General features: G+C 46.2%; 1 protein-coding gene across 1 annotated transcript in view; it reads left to right on the forward strand.

Annotated features, from left to right (window-relative positions):
* The first annotated feature begins 884 nt into the window (after window positions 1-884).
* The window catches only part of MLKL (mixed lineage kinase domain like pseudokinase), a 28,504-nt gene continuing 13,012 nt past the window's right edge, over window positions 885-16,376 (forward strand). Inside the window, exons 1-4 of the mRNA XM_063141475.1 lie at window positions 885-934; window positions 14,077-14,529; window positions 15,035-15,200; window positions 15,911-16,008. Of these exons, the coding sequence (XP_062997545.1) occupies window positions 14,079-14,529; window positions 15,035-15,200; window positions 15,911-16,008 (715 nt within the window). The 5' untranslated portion in view covers window positions 885-934; window positions 14,077-14,078. The remainder of the gene's footprint in view (window positions 935-14,076; window positions 14,530-15,034; window positions 15,201-15,910; window positions 16,009-16,376) is intronic.

Here is a 16,376-nt window from a genome sequence, read left to right on the forward strand (position 1 = left end):
TTAAGCAACCATTTGGCCAACTTCTTATCTCTGGGGGGCTGCCTATATGCGGGGAAAGTCCCACAGTGTCTGTGGATCTGCGCTGCGTCAGTTATACACTGCAGTTGCAGTTTCACAGCCCCCGCCGGCTTTTCTGTGAATCTGCGCTGTTAAAAAGTCAGGGACGTACTTTGGCTTTTTAAATGGGATCGAAGTCAGTACAGCTCTTCCGCCATCTGACATCACTCTGGGGCCAATCCAGGGGCGGTCCTGGTGAGAGGCAAACAGGATTGGTTGTCTTTCACCAGGAAGATGGTGGGGGCATCTCCGGTACCCAGATGGCTGCCAGAAGCCCCGCACTCCCTCCCTGGCACTGGGATTACCCGACACTACACCAGGAGAGGGTTTCTGAGGGAGGCGGCACCAAGTCAGTGCCGTGAAGGCATCCCCAGGACCCTCTTGTCCTGTGCCTAGTAACTGTTTCCTCCTTCTGCTCCTCTCTTTTGCATCACCGACTTATTCTTCCTTTCTGCTGCAACAATTCTCTTCCCTACTTCCACATACACACAGAGGGCATACTCACTACACTAATTGCATTGTTGTGCCTAGCTGGGGTTTATCTTTTTTCTCTCCCTCGACAGTAAATGCACATGATTCTGATTTGGATCGGGACCTCTGCACACCAGGAGGGGAGGATTAGCAGACAGACAGACACACCACACACTCACACACCACTGGCTTCCTGCAGAGTGCCTCAACCATGGAACTATGATCCTTTCTGAAACTGAAAGCAAAGCTCCAACTCACCGGCACCACATGTCATGAACTGCCACCACCCCAGTCATCAGCCTCCAGCAGGAAGTGAAAAAGGGGAACTGCAGGAGTTCCCTGAAGCATTTGTAGCAAACTGTTGAATACTCAGCAAGAGGGAGAGAGGCCACCTCAGAGAGACCAGGTACGGGGGATCTGGGCCCAGGGCGGAGGCATCCTGCCCCACTGCGAGGGCTGAGGGGGAAGATACGGGCAACTCTGGGTCCATCTCTATGAAATGGTGGTACCATCCATGTGCTTGTGTGAGATGTTGAATTCATAGGAAGTGTGTGTCTGGGGCCAGGGATTATCGCAGAGAAGAAGTGAGGGAGAAAATAAACTTTTCACTCATGACTCCTGCCTGCCGCTGCTTTTCACTCTCCATACAACCTGTGGATTCCAGCATAGGGTGGTGTTTTGTTTTGTTTTTAAAGAAAATATAACCAAAAGGCGATCAGTCCCCTAACAACTGATGTCTAACAGCTGTTATATAAGAAGAAGAAATAATAATTAATACAATTGTAGGGGGGAAACCAATACAAAGAAGAAGAGAAAAGAGAAAAGAAGAAAAGAAAAGAAAGAGAAAGAAAAATCGGGGCGGGGAGAGAAGAAACAACTAAATAAACCATTATACTAATTACTAAGTGTGCTTTATGATCTTCATTTGTTGTTATAATGTCCAAATGTTCAAAGCTGAAGTGGGCATATATTGTTGTAAGTCCGGTTGTGATTTTGTTGAATGAATCTCCCCTATATAGCATAAAAGGATAGCGGTTCTGTTTTTCCGTGGATTAGAAGCAAAAATGGGGAGAAACACACCCAAATCAGGTGAAAAGAAGGGAGAAACAATTTCTCAGGATGCGGAACTTATTTATTTGTAAGTTGAAGAGCCAGACGCGCTTCGGCCTGAATCTTTTCAAGGCCTCCTTCAGGGGGTTGCAGGAAGATGTCTGCAAAAATCTTATCAACAGAATGTCTTTCTCAGATTGTTAATAGCGAATTCATTTCTCCCTTCTTTTCACCTTGGATTAGAAGCAAAGCATGAGGTTTGTTTTTTTTCTGATATTGCCACTGACCATATATTTCGGTACCATGCTGATAAGTTCAACTTGTTCATTTTTTTTCCATTGCTGTGTAATTGTCTGGTGAGCAGCAGTTAGTAAGAATAATAACAACAGATCTTTACATATCAAACTTACATTAGATCCTTTGTATATTGATAATAAAAATAATTCTGGATCATATACAATCATTTGAGACTCAGGCTCCCAGCAAAGAAACCTCTCACCCCCAGCTGCAACAACTTTGGGGGACTGGGAGCTTAAGCGGTGGGCTCCTTTGGGGGCTGGGTCCGCCACCAGCGGGGTCGCCGCCAAAGGGGGTGACACCAAAGGGGTTTGCCACTCTGGGGAAGTCCACGAAGGCGAGGGCCTGTCCCCTTGTTTGTTTTGTTTTCTTTTCTTTTCTCCCCCTCCCCCTACTTTCGGCCTGCTGGACTGCCTCCTTTTCATTGTGTGAGGGTTCTGCCAACCTGTCATGAATATCTGCTTTCCTGGGAGTGGAGGAGGTGATTGGAGTCCAGGAGCAGCCATCACAGTTATACAGGGCAGAGGGAGATACCGGGGGGGGGGGGGGGGAGAGAGTTGCATTGTAATAAGAGAGGGTGCAACGACAGGGTATTGGTTGTCCCCATTTCAAATAACCTGGATGACCCTGGCAACAGACCTCCTGGGTTGAAATTGCTGCTGGTGAACGCCAGGTCGGTTAATGGGAAAACAACGGCTATCCAGGACTTGATCCTGGATGAGCATGCCGACCTGGCTTGTGTCACTGAGACCTGGTTGGTTGAAGCTGGGGGAGTTAATCTCTCTCAGCTTTGCCCACCATGGTTCTCTGTCCAGCAGCAAGCAAGACCTGGAGGGCGGGGAGGTGGAGTGGCAGGGGTCTATCGGGATTCCATCCCCCTGACCAGGTGCCCTGTCCCACAGTCTGCAGGTTTTGAATGTGTGTATCTGAAGGTGGGTGCCCGGGATTTACTAGGGATTCTGTTGGTGTACCATCCACCCCGCTGTTCAACGGTCTCCCTTCCTGAGCTAGCTGGGGTAGTCTCGGATTTGGTGTTGGAGTCTCCACGGCTTGTTGTTCTGGGGGATTTCAATATTCATGCTGAGGCTGCCCTGTCGGGAGCGGCTCAGGACTTCATGTCTGCCATGACAACTATGGGTCTGTCCCAAGTAGTATCTGGCTCCACTCATGTTGCTGGGCACACTTTGGACCTTGTTTTCTGTGCTGGATGGGGTGACAGGGATCTGAGAGTGGAGGAACTTTATATAGTTCCGTTGTCATGGACAGATCACTACCTGGTGGGGTTTAGACTTGCTGGCACTCAAAACCTCTGCAGGGGTGGAGGACCAATTAAGATGGTCCGCCCCAGGAGGCTGATGGATCCAAATGGTTTCCTGATGGCTCTTGGGGATTTTCCTGTTGCCTCGGCAGGTGATTCTGTTGAAGCCCTGGTTGATCTCTGGAATGCAGAGGTGGCCAGGGCGGTGGACACGATTGCTCCTGAGCGTCCTCTCTCATGTTGTGGACACCAGCCCGTTGGTTTTCCAGTGAACTGGCAGCAATGAAACGAGTGAGACGGAGGCTAGAGCGATGTTAGCGGAAAACTCGAAGTGAATCTGATCAAACACAGGCTAGAGCCTATTTGAAGGCCTACTCTGTGGCAATTCGGGCAGCGAAAAACTTTTTTTCTCTGCCACTATTGCGTCTGCAAAGAGCCGTCCAGCAGAGCTGTTTTGGGTGGTCAGGGGCCTTCTACACTCTGGCCCCCAAAAAGTGATTTCAGACCTTTCAACAGCCTGTTGTGACCAATTTGCCCAGCACTTTGCAGACAAAATCGCTCAGATCTGCTCTAACTTGGATGCTATTGTTGATATAGACGCAGTGGATGTAACTTTGGCACCTGCTTGTCCAGTATTATTGGATACCTTTCAATTTGCACAGTCCGATGATGTGGACAGGGTTCTTGGATTGGTGAGAGCCACTACGTGTATACTTGGTCCTTGCCCTTCCTGGCTTATAAAAGCTGCCAGAGGGGGACTGGCTGAGTGGGTAAGTGGAGTGGTCAATGCCTCCCTTCGCCAAGGAAGGGTGCCAGCCTGTTTGAAGGAGGCAATGGTAAGACCCACACTAAAAAAGCCCTCCTTGGCCCCCACTGTATTGGATAACTACCGGCCAGTCTCCAACATCCCATTTTTGGGCAAGGTATTGGAGCGTGTGGTGGCCTCCCAACTCCAGGGATTCCTGGATGAGACGGATTATCTAGATCCATTTCAATCTGGCTTCAGGCCTGGTTATGGGACAGAAACAGCTTTGGTCACCTTGGTGGATGATCTTCGCCGGGAACTGGACAGGGGGAGTGTGTCCCTGCTGGTTCTGCTGGACCTCTCAGCGGCGTTCGATACCATCGACCATGGTATCCTTCTGGGCCGCCTTGCTGGGATGGGTCTTGGAGGCACTGTTTTACAGTGGCTCCATTCCTTCCTGGATGGACAGACCCAGAAGGTGGTACTGGGGGACTCCTGTTCGACTCCTTGGCCGTTGGCCTGTGGAGTCCCTCAGGGCTCTGTTTTGTCCCCCATGCTATTTAACATATACATGAAACCGTTGGGAGAGGTTAGCCGGAGTTGTGGAGTGCGGTTCCACCAGTACGCTGATGACACCCAACTCTACTACTCCTTTCCACCCAATTCCAAGGAAGCAGTTTCTGTGCTAAACCGGTGTTTGTTGGCAGTAATGGATTGGATGAGGGTGAACAAGTGGAAGCTTAATCCAGATAAGACAGAGATGCTCCTGGTCAGTCGAAAGGCAGATCAGGGAATAGGGATTCAGCTTGTGCTGGATGGGGTTACACTCCCCCTGAAGACGCAGGTCTGCAGCTTAGGTGTACTTCTGGATTCAGCCCTGAGCCTGGATGCCCAGGTTTCGGCGGTGGCCAGGAGTTCATTTGCACAGTTAAAGCTAGTGCGCCAGCTGCGCCCGTTCCTACATATGTCAGACTTGGCCACGGTGACACATGCCTTAGTTACATCCCGATTGGGTTACTGTAACACGCTGTACGTGGGGCTGCCTTTGAAGAGTGTTCGGAAACTCCAGCTGGTTCAAAGAGCTGCAGCCAGATTGTTGACCGGGGCTGGTTACAGGGAGCAGACAACTCCCCTGTTAAAACAGCTCCACTGGCTTCCAGTCTGTTTCCAGGCTCAATTCAAAGCGCTGGTTATGACCTATAAAGCCCTATATGGCTCGGGTCCAGGTTATTTGAAAGACCGTATTCTCCCTTATGAGCCTGCCCGTGCTTTGAGATCTTCTGGAGAAGCCCTTCTTTCAGTCCCACCATCTTCACAGGCACGCTTGGTGGGAACATGGGAGAGGGCCTTCTCGGTGGCTGCTCCAGTGTTCTGGAACTCTCTTCCTGGGGAAGCTAGGCTGGCTCCCTCCTTGATGGGCTTTCAGAAGCAGGCTAAAACTTTTTTGTTCCAGCAGGCCTTTGGAGAATAATCTGGCCCTCCATCTATGTTATTATCTTATAATTTTGTTGTGTATTTTAAATGTTGATGGTTTTGTCCCCCACCCCCAATGTATGTTTTAAACTTTGTAAGGCCGCCTTGAGGCCCAGCATTGGGCAAAAGGTGGGATAGAAATTATTATTATTATTATTATTATTATTATTATTATTATTATTATTATTTCTCTAGTAATATATACTAACATCCAGAATCCCTGTATATGTGGGGAGGGGGGGCATGTTGATGCAAGCGAGGACTGACATGGTTCAGGACAAGTCTATGCAGGTTCCACTTACTGCTGAGTGCTCAGTGGGAAGGGAAGGTGATAGCAGTGTGGAGGGGAGGGGGGAGTCTAGAGGAAAAGGAAAGACTATGAGCTTCATCACACCAGCGTTATACTGTGCAATCACTGCGAATTGCATGCAAAGGACTCTGAAGTTTTCCAGTTTATAATCTGCTTTGACTGTGAAGTACTCCCATGCATCCTGCTTTAATTGTGCTTCAAAGGCAAAAGACCCAACCTATTTAACTACCTCTTTAGGAGCGAATCTTTTGTTGTTTTCCGAGCGGCCACTGGGGGAGCAGGAAGATGATTTGATATGTTTAAAGTACAAATTAAACAACTGCTTACATCTGCGTAGGTTTTTAAGATAAAGACATCAAAATTGGCACAGTAATTGATATTAAGGAGAGCTTTAAGCATACCAAATTTGAATCGGATTGGGTCATCCGTTGATTTTTTTACATTTCCCCCCTTAAACCCTTTTCCTGGTATGCAAAGGATCTTAGGAGCGCTGCCGCACAGGGTGTGATTTCATAGAATCATAGAATCGCAGAGTTGGAAGGGGCCTACAAGGCCATCGAGTCCAACCCCCTGCTCAATGCAGGAATCCACCCTAAAGCATCCCTGACAGATGGTTGTCCAGCTGCCTCTTGAATGCCTCTAGTGTGGGAGAGCCCACCACCTCCCTAGGTAACTGATTCCATTGTCGCACTGCTCTAACAGTCAGGAAGTTTTTCCTGATGTCCAGCCGGAATCTGGCTTCCTTTAACTTGAGCCCGTTATTCCGTGTCCTGCACTCTGGGAGGATCGAGAAGAGATCCTGGCCCTCCTCTGTGTGACAACCTTTTAAGTATTTGAAGACTGCTATCATGTCTCCCCTCAATCTTCTCTTCTCCAGGCTAAACATGCCCAGTTCTTTCAGTCTCTCTTCATAGGGCTTTGTTTCTAGACCTCTGATCATCCTGGTTGCCCTCTTCTGAACACGCTCCAGCTTGTCTGCGTCCTTCTTGAATTGTGGAGCCCAGAACTGGACGCAATACTCTAGATGAGGCCTAACCAGGGCCGAATAGAGAGGAACCAGTACCTCACGTGATTTGGAAGCTATACTTCTATTAATGCAGCCCAAAATAGCATTGGCCTTTCTTGCAGCCATATCGCACTGTTGGCTCATATTCAGCTTGTGATCTACAACAATTCCAAGATCTTTCTCATTTGTAGTATTGCTGAGCCAAGTGTCCCCCATCTTGTAACTGTGCATTTGGTTTCTATTCCCTAAATGTAGAACTTGGCATTTATCCCTATTAAATTTCATTCTGTTGTTTTCAGCCCAGCACTCCAGCCTATCAAGATCACTTTGAAGTTTGTTTCTGTCTTCCAGGGTATTAGCTATCCCACCCAATTTGGTGTCATCTGCAAATTTGATCAGCGTTCCCTGCACCTCCTCGTCCAAATCATTAATAAAAATGTTGAAGAGCACTGGGCCCAGGACTGAGCCCTGCGGCACCCCACTCGTTGCCTCTCCCCAGTTTGAGAAGGTTCCATTGATAAGTACTCTTTGAGTCCGATTCTGTAGCCAACTGTGGATCCACCTAATAGTTGTTCCATCTAGCCCACTTTTAGCTAGTTTGTTAATCAGAATGTCATGTGGTACTTTGTCAAAAGCTTTGCTGAAGTCAAGATATATGACATCCACAGCATTCCCACAGTCCACAAGGGAGGTTATCCTATCAAAAAATGAGATCAAATTAGTCTGACAGGATTTGTTCCTGACAAATCCATGTTGGCTTCTAGTAATCACTGCATTGATTTCAAGGTGTTTACAGATTGACTTCTTTATAATCTGCTCCAGAATTTTCCCAGGGATGGATGTCAGGCTGACTGGTCTGTAGTTCCCAGGTTCCTCCTTTTTGCTCTTTTTGAAGATAGGGACAACGTTAGCCCTCCTCCAGTCGTCCGGCACCTCACCCGTCTTCCATGATTTTGCAAAGATAATAGACAAAGGTTCTGAGAGTTCTTCCGCTAGCTCCTTCATTACTCTTGAAACTCTTCATTACTTCATTACTCTTCATTACTCTTCATTACTTCCTTGAAACACTGGTAATTTGTTTCTCAAAAGTTTCGTCCTCGTCTTCTCCTTGATTGGGTGGTCGGTAGTAGACTCCGATTATCATATTCTTTTTATTCCTAGTCCCATTTATTTTAATCCAGACGCTCTCGACGGGGCTCCCAATCTCATCCGCCTGTATTTCTGTGCAGGGATAGGTATTTTTAACATATAGTGCAACTCCACCTCCCTTTCTATTTCTTCTGTTCTTTTTGAACAAGTTATATCCTTCAATTGCTATATTCCAGTCATGGGAGTCATCCCACCAAGTTTCAGTTATACCTATCAAGTCGTATTTGCCTTCATGTAATAAGAGTTCAAGTTCATTCTGTTTGTTTCCCATGCTCTGGGCATTAGTATAGAGACATCGAAGACCATGTGTTTTATAGTCTGGCTTTGTTCCTACCTTGTTGCAGACACTATTTTGGGACACTGTTGGAGCTGTTCTCTGTACTGTGGTGCATTGGCCTTCATCCATTGTTGCCTCAAAATTTACGTCTCCCACCCCCATAAGATTCAGTTTAAAGCCCTCCTGATGAAGTTCTTCATGCTGTGGCCGAACTCATTCTTTCCAGCCCTTGTGAGGTGCAACCCATCCCTTGCCAGCAGTCCATGTTCCAAGTAGCGTAGCCCGTGGTCCCAGAATCCAAAACTCTCACGACGGCACCACCTTCGAAGCCAGTCGTTCATCCGGAGTATTTTTCTTTCCCTTTCTAATCCTCTTCCAAGAACCGGGAGGATGGATGAGAAAACTACCTGGGCCCCAAAGTTCTTCAGTTTCCTTCCCAGAACTTCAAAGTCTGAAATGATTTCTTCGTAGCTCTGCTTGGCGACATCATTTGTTCCCACATGGATGAGAAGAAAGGGGTATGTGTCCGTTGTCTTTATGAGTTTCGGTAACCTTTCAGTCACATCTCTAATCTGTGCTCCAGGGAGACAGCACACCTGGCGAGTCCATGGGTCTTCACGACATACTTGGGTTTCAATCCCACGCAGCAGGGAGTCTCCCACAACGACTACTCTTCTCTTCTTCTTGGTTGACCTACCTTCTGTCCCTTGGTCACTGTTGCATGGTGTCTCCTGTACTTCCTCCTCTGCAAACTGTCCTTCAGTCTCATTCTCCAGAAGCTGAAAGCGGTTGCTTAACTCCAATGGCCCCACCGGTGCAGAACGCCCTCTAATTCCTCCTCTCCTAACAGTCACTCTTTTCCAAGGAGTTTCCTCTTCATTGGCTTTCCTCCCCTCAGCATACTCCACTTCTGCTTCAGCTGGCTGTTGTTCTTCAATCTCATGTGCTTCTTGTTGCTGTTGCAGTTCCACCGTTCGGTCTAAGAACTCCTCGACTTCTCTTATTCCTTGGAGGGTGGACACTCGCTGCTCAAGGCCCCTCACTTTTTCTTCCAAAAGTGCCACCAGCTTGCACTTGTTGCAGGTATACGCCATTTGAGCTCAGGCAGAAACACGAACATTGCACACCCTTTGCAGGTCACCACCTCTAGGGACTCCTTTCCATCCATATTGTCGATTTCTGCTTTGGTTTTTTTCCTTTTTGATTATAGTAGAATTGCCTTTGCGTTGTTGTGTCCTCTCTGAAGGTACACAACTATATGAGGATGTCTTAAGGGAAAGTAATCTTTTGGGGTTTTTTTGCTTTTGTTTGGTGGTGGTTTTGTGGGGGGGTTTTCTCTTTATGTTTTTCTTTCTTTTTTTTCCCCCCACCTCTTTTTTATTTTTATTTTTTATTATTTTTTTATTATTTTATTTATTTTTTAAGAGGCCTCCCCCTTGACCTCCCCTGCCGAACTCCCCCTGTCAAACTCCTGTTTGCTCTTCCTGTTTGCTCGCTCCCTGGGAATCTGGCTTACTTTTAAAGCTCCTACTTGAGCTGGGCCAGCTGCTCTTCCCTGCTTCTGCTTAGCTCCAAGTCAGGAACCAGAATTTAGCTAGCAACAACAACAACAACGACAACAGCTTAGCGCTGTAGGGGATAATTTGAGGGGAACATGTACATGGGATTGTTAGATCAATGTTCTTCACCCAGGGATGAAATCCAAACAGCCCCTAAGCAAAAGCGCTTTATTGATTAGTAATCAAGGTCTGGTCACTTCAAAGGGAGCAATCAGACAAAGACATTGGGAATTCAGCTCAGCATTTGAGCCTGCAAGGGGCAGGGCCCAGTAGCAGCATAAACCAATCAGAACATAACACTGGAGCATAGCTAATTTTGCTAAACAATCCCCTTTGTTCTATAAACAATCCCCTTTGTTCTACAGTAAGTTACAGTAAGCTAACTTTGACACAGGAGCACTGGAGCCGAGGCTCTTGTTTATGTTAGATAAGACAGATGCAAGGATGCACTCAAGGAGATATTCTCGCATACGTGACACTTCGCTTACTGTATAATGGCTACTTCATAGCTTCCTTTAGAAAATGGAGGCACCTATGCTAACAGGATGAAGCTATTGCTTGCAGCACGTTCCACCAGTGGAGGCTGGTGGCTCCAATATCACTAGGGTGGTGAATTTGCTCCAGGTTTCAGTCGGAACCAGTTCTGGCTGAAACCCGGAGCACATTCACTGCCCCACTGACCTCCAAGCCACCAGCTTCCATTGCCTCCCCCACATCTCACAATTGCAAATATTCTTGTGTCCTAGTAGCACCCCTGTGGTCAAGGATGCTAAGCTTAAAACAAAAGCATTTCTGGAGAAATTGGAGAACGGATTTAGATTTTTATTTATTTATTACAATTTTTATACTGCCCATCAGCCAAAGCTCTCTGCGCAGTGCACAACTAAAACCATAAAATATAACAAGTATAGATAAAGTTAAAAGGTTAAAAGTCTGAAAAGACAATATAAAACCAGCTAATCCAAGGAAAGCCTGTGTGAAAAGATATGTTTTCAGGATATAACATTTTTCGCCTCCCAAATTGCACAAAAGAGGGTTTCCCAGAGGGTGGGGGCCACCACAAAGAAGGCTCTGCCACCGAGGTTCTTCATGGTGGCATTCTGTTTGGAATGGCCAGAAGGGCCTCCTCTGAGGATCATAACTGTCATCCGGGTATATATAAGATCTTGATTATTCTATCCATGTGCATTTCAGTGGCCTAGGCATCTCCTGCAAAATGTAATAAAATCAAGAGTTTTGAAATATTTGTCCATCTCTCCATTGCGTAACACAATAGGGTTTAATATGACTAGCCTTATTGCCATAGCCCTGCACTGTTTGCAAAGAAACGTAGGAAGCTGCCTTATACTGAGTCAGACCATTTGGTCCACCTAGACTAGTATTGACAACCCTGACTGGCAGCATTTTTCCAGGGAGATCGAACCTAGGACCTTCTCTATGCAGAACAAGTGCTCTACCTCTGAGCAACAGTACATAGCCCATCCATCTACTCTGCCTACTGTATGTGAAACCGATGCTCAGGGTGTCTCTACATTAAGAGGAAGAACGCATCCTTATCAGGGTTTCTTCTTCTGGAATCTTTCCATGTTTGCGACTGCCACCTTTAGTTGGTGATGATGCGATTTTGAATTGAAAACTTCGCTTCTCAGCAATGCTATTCTGTTAAATGATGGACAGTAACAATTAACCATCAACCCCATTTATTTACAAATATATATAAAATATAAAATGAACTGATGCATAACACTTGCACGGTCATCTGTGGCAAACTAGTTGCCTAATAAATTGTGTGTGAAGAGTACTAATGCAACAATTCTTTTTTATAATATTTTTTTCAATGTATAATGTACATAGAACACAATCACAGTTTTTTGGCACAATTTTTGGCACAGCTGCCATTCACATTTTTTCAGGCTACAAGCAGACTGGCTGTTTCATTTGGAGGTGTTTACCCCATAATAATCTTTGAAGATGTTGACCATACAATAATTTACGGTTTTCAGCCGACTCGCCATGGCGTTTGTTCCAACGAAGCTCTTAGCGAAAACAGGAAAACAAACCGCGGAGACCTGTCAATAAATAAAATCTACAATGCTGACAAGAATTAGAAAATAATAAATACGATAAGAACTAGAAAATAATAAATATAACCTCCCATTATAAATATATGTCTAGGTTCCATGCTGATGTCATAGCCAGCACTATATTGTGTAAAAAAAATTGTGTTTAAATTGTGCTAAAAAACTGTGATTGTGTTCTATGTACATTGAAAAAAATATTATAAAAAAGAATTGTTGCATTAGGAGAACTCTTCACATGCAGTTTATTAGGCAACTAGTTTGCCACAGATGACCGTGCAAGTGTTATGCATCAGTTTATCTTATATTTTATATATATTTGTAAATTAATGGGGTTTAGGGTTAATTGTTACTGTCCATCACTGTAGGTGTGTTATGTAGTTGTGTGCCTTGGGCACTCTATATGTATTGGATCATTTACACTACTGCCTTCTTTTGTTGAATGAATTCTGTTAAATGAAACATCACAAGCTAGCGGCAGAAATATAGCATAAGCCAGCTTTAAATTCTGGGAGAATCCCGTGATAATTTAAATACAGCATTTTTTTTTTAAAAAAAGTGAAATTACCATGGAAAAGCACAGGAGACATCCTGGAGGTTGACAGCATCATGTAAAGGGCCTGCACACTTCCATGAGTAGGCAATCATAAGCATGCAACGAATTACTCATGTAGAGAAGCTCTCAATCTCACAACTGATTTAACACAATTATTAGAGCATGGTGGCTACTTGGGGAGGAACCATGAATGTGCTCCTTTCATTGTTGAGGCAATGCGCTCCTCCTGTCTCGGAAGGCAGGAATGCCACTCAATAGGATACTACATTATCCCACAGATATTAGGCAATTCTTGACTACATGGCAATAATGTCGAAGTGGGTGATACATGGCAGGCTGGATGATGCCATGTAAAGTGGCCATTTATGCATCTTCAAAAAAAGAAGATCCATCACCAACAAAGAGGACACCTTATATATATATGGGGTCGGATCCAGTTGTACACTGTATCAACTGCAATAACAGAGGTGGAATTTCTTGCCCTCTGCTTCTCACAGCAGCCCCTCCAACCCCCTGAAAATGCTACTCTGTGGGGGGATCCCCAAAACTGAGCAGAGGGACCTACCATGAGCAGAGCCTTTCTTCTTGTGGAAGGTCCTTCCTCTTACACAATGCATAACCTGTGTCCAACCCATGCAAATGTAGACATCATCATTATAATTTAAACAGAAAAGCAATACTTCTCACCATAGCAGGGAAGACTGACTGAGGAGCTATGTGCTTTGGCTACTGGTAGGGTGACCATATGAAAAGGAGGACAGGGCTCCTGTATCTTTAACAGTAATGTAGAAAAGGGAATTTCAGCAGGTGTCAATTGAAGAGGGTGAAATTCCCTCTTCATCACAACAGTTAAAGCTGCAGAAGCCCTGCCCTCTTTTGTATCTGGTCATTCTACTATAGCTAGTGTAGCTTTAACTGTTGTGATGAAGAGGGAATTTCACCCTCTTCAATAGACACCTGCTGAAATTCCCTTTCCCACATTACTGTTAAAGATACAGGAGCCCTGTCCTCCTTTTCATATGGTCACCCTAGCTACTGGGCATTTTAAAAATGCAATAAATAAATAAATAAATAAAATATGCCTGCCCAGTCTAGTGGCTGGATACTAACTATTGATGAGCAACTTTAAGGTTGCTCTCCTTTCTTCTGGTTCTTTGACATTAAACAGGCCTTGGGTTGGATATCCCATCAAACAGACGACAGGACTTTCCTCTAACAGCTCTTGAAATAGAGGACTGTCTTCTGTAAAATAGGACACCACAGAGAATTTTTGAAATGCCATGACTGGTATTAGTGACAACATACCAGGTTGCCCCGTTTTGTAAGCTCAACTGGTTGCCGTTATAAATTCAGAATTGTGTGCCCAAGGAAATTGTAGCTAGTTCAGCTTCAAATACATTTTTGAGGGGTAAAGTGCTGTAGTGATGTCCCCCAAATCATCCTTCCCCATGCACCCCATTCTATGATAGTGCCTGTGTAGTTGTTTGTGCGAGATATCTAAAGTAAACGATATTTGAAATGAGAGCAACTCTGTGCAGATCTGTAGGTATGCAGTCAAAAAAAGTTTGGCTATTGGTCGGTACAGAAATGCAATAAATAAATAAATATCAGTAGGTGCTACAGTGCACAGCTGCACAAATGTGTACTGGGAACATTCTCTCCCTGACCCCATTTCAAAAGAACAAATTACCCAAATTAAACAAATGGTGACTGTTATTCCCCCTAAATGTCCACTGCTTTCCTTCTGAGCTGTTTTCCACTTGGCTCCTGGTATCTTTCCCTTCTTGCAGTTATGGACATTGTGGAGGGCATTCTGACAGCTGCACAAGTCATCTATGGCCAATGCCAGCAAATGAAGCATTACAGGAAGCATCGAGAGCGCCTTGTGGAACGTATGGAGATCCTGCTCTGCCCCATCAAGCTTCTCCAGGCCGGGTCTCCCAAAGAGTTGTCCTCCGGACTGAGGGGGATGCTGAAGAAAATGTTGGACCTGATGAAGGAAACCCAGGAGCTGTTTGAGAAGTACGAGGGCTGGAATGGCGTGGAGAAGTTTATGAAGGCTGGGAACATGCTGGAGAAGTTTGCAAACCAGAACGAACGCTTTGGCAATATTGGCCAAGCGCTGTTGCTGCAACTGCAGGTGGAGCAGAAGATCCTGGCAAGTTTTGAGGAATGTGTTGTGTGCCAGGAAGGCAGCCAGGACCTTGCGGAGGACAGGGTCTCCTGGAAGGAGATGCTCAAAGGTGCTTCCGTGTTTTATGGGGAGAAATTTTCCCTATGACAACAGGGGAGTGGGAGGGGGGCAGGAGAGAAGGGAGGAAGCAGGCCAACATGGACGGGCAGAGGGGGTGGGCGCCAGCCTAGCTACAGGGCTTCAGGTAGGGACCCAACAAACTTATTATGGCATAAGCTTCCATAGACACTCTTCATCATAACAGTTAAAGCTTCAGGAGCCCTGCCCTCTTTTGTATCTGGTCATGCTCCTGCAGTTTTAGCAGTTGTGATGAAGAGGGAATTTCACCAGGTGCTACATGCATACAAAGGACACCTGCTGAAATTCCTTTTTCAATACAGCTGTTAAAGATACAGGAGCCCGGTCCTCCTTTCCATATGGTCACCTTGTTTAAACATATTGCCAGCTGAGCGCTTGAACGTTTGGGTCAGCCCCAGGTGACTTTGGGCCTCCCTCTTTCCTTCTTTGGCTCTGTTTCTGTGGCTCTATTTTTAACTCCCTTCCTTTTACTCCAGGGGAGGGGGCTGATCCTCACATCGAAATCACCGAGATAAAGAAGAGCCTGATAACAAAGATGGTTTCTGTGATGGAGATGAAGTGCTACACCCTGTTCAAAGGAGAATATTACAAGTCCCCTGTGGCCGTCAAAGTCTTCAAAAACCCTTTGACCACCAACACAAAGTGAGGGTCTTTGAGAAAGTCTGATGGGGGGGCAGGGGAGCTAGTGAATCTCTCTCTCCCACTCTCTTCTTCATACTCAACTGACAAATTCTGTGGCTCCTCCAGAAGCCTACTTCCTCCCTCAGGGGAGATCACCACTCGTTTGACCCCGCAGGTGGAGGGGAGCTCTGCCTCTGAGGTGGCAGTTGGGTGACCACCTAGCCCCCAAGAGTGTCATCACCTCAAGAAGTAGGCCAATAGAACTCCTTTGAGAAGAAATGTTCTATTACAAAGGAGGACTCGTCAGGAGCAAGGCCCTTCACCCATGTAGGACCTTTGACAGAGGGCCTGTAATGCACTGCAACTGAGCCCTGGGTGGGTCTCAGGTAGCTCTGGCTATATAATCCTTCAGTTTTAGTCTAGCCAGTGTTGTATCTTGACTGCTCCTGCCTCAGCCTGATCCCATACTGGACTGGAATCTTTGTGCTTGTTTTCTCATTTTTGTTGCCTTGCCTTTTGGATTGCCCCATAATTTGCTCTCACGCTGAGCCTGATGCAGCCATAGCAGGACAGGGCTCTTACGAATTTTGATCTCAGTCTCACCATGGAAGGACAGCTTACTTACACGCCCCCGCCCTCAACCCCTGATGCTGACCTGGCAGGATAGTAAGATTTGGTGGAGAGGCTTTCAGCCTTGTACCGTAGACTGACCCCTCTGCTGTTTCCTCCAGGAAAGTGAGGAAAATCTTTGCAGAGGAGATTAGAACCTTAAAGAGGCTCGAGTCCCCCTATATCCTTCGTATGTACGGAATCTGCATAGATGAGACCGGTAAGTTCTTGGCCTGATGTGTATTGTTTGTATTTGGGGGTAAGGGGCTTGCATGGACCATGATGCCGTCTGAGAGGCCCCTTCCTCCTCCTTCCAAGAATCCGAGTCCTGCTTACAGAGATTGCTGACTGTGTGTGTCTGCCTATCTGTTTCTCTCTCTCTCTCCCCAGAGAAAAAGGCCGCTCTGGGATCAGACAGCAGTGGGTCTTGAGAGATGCCTGATGTGTGTGTGTGTGTGGGGGGGGGGGGTGTTGGTTAAGCTTGGGTCTCACTACCCACTTCTGGCCAAAGGTGGGACGGCATTCAAGGAGAGCAGCCAGAATGCCAAGGCAGCCCAGAGGAGGTCAGGTGAATGTCCCTAATCCCTG

Source organism: Elgaria multicarinata, chromosome 14, assembly GCF_023053635.1.
Source record: "Elgaria multicarinata webbii isolate HBS135686 ecotype San Diego chromosome 14, rElgMul1.1.pri, whole genome shotgun sequence".
Lineage (NCBI taxonomy): Eukaryota > Metazoa > Chordata > Lepidosauria > Squamata > Anguidae > Elgaria > Elgaria multicarinata.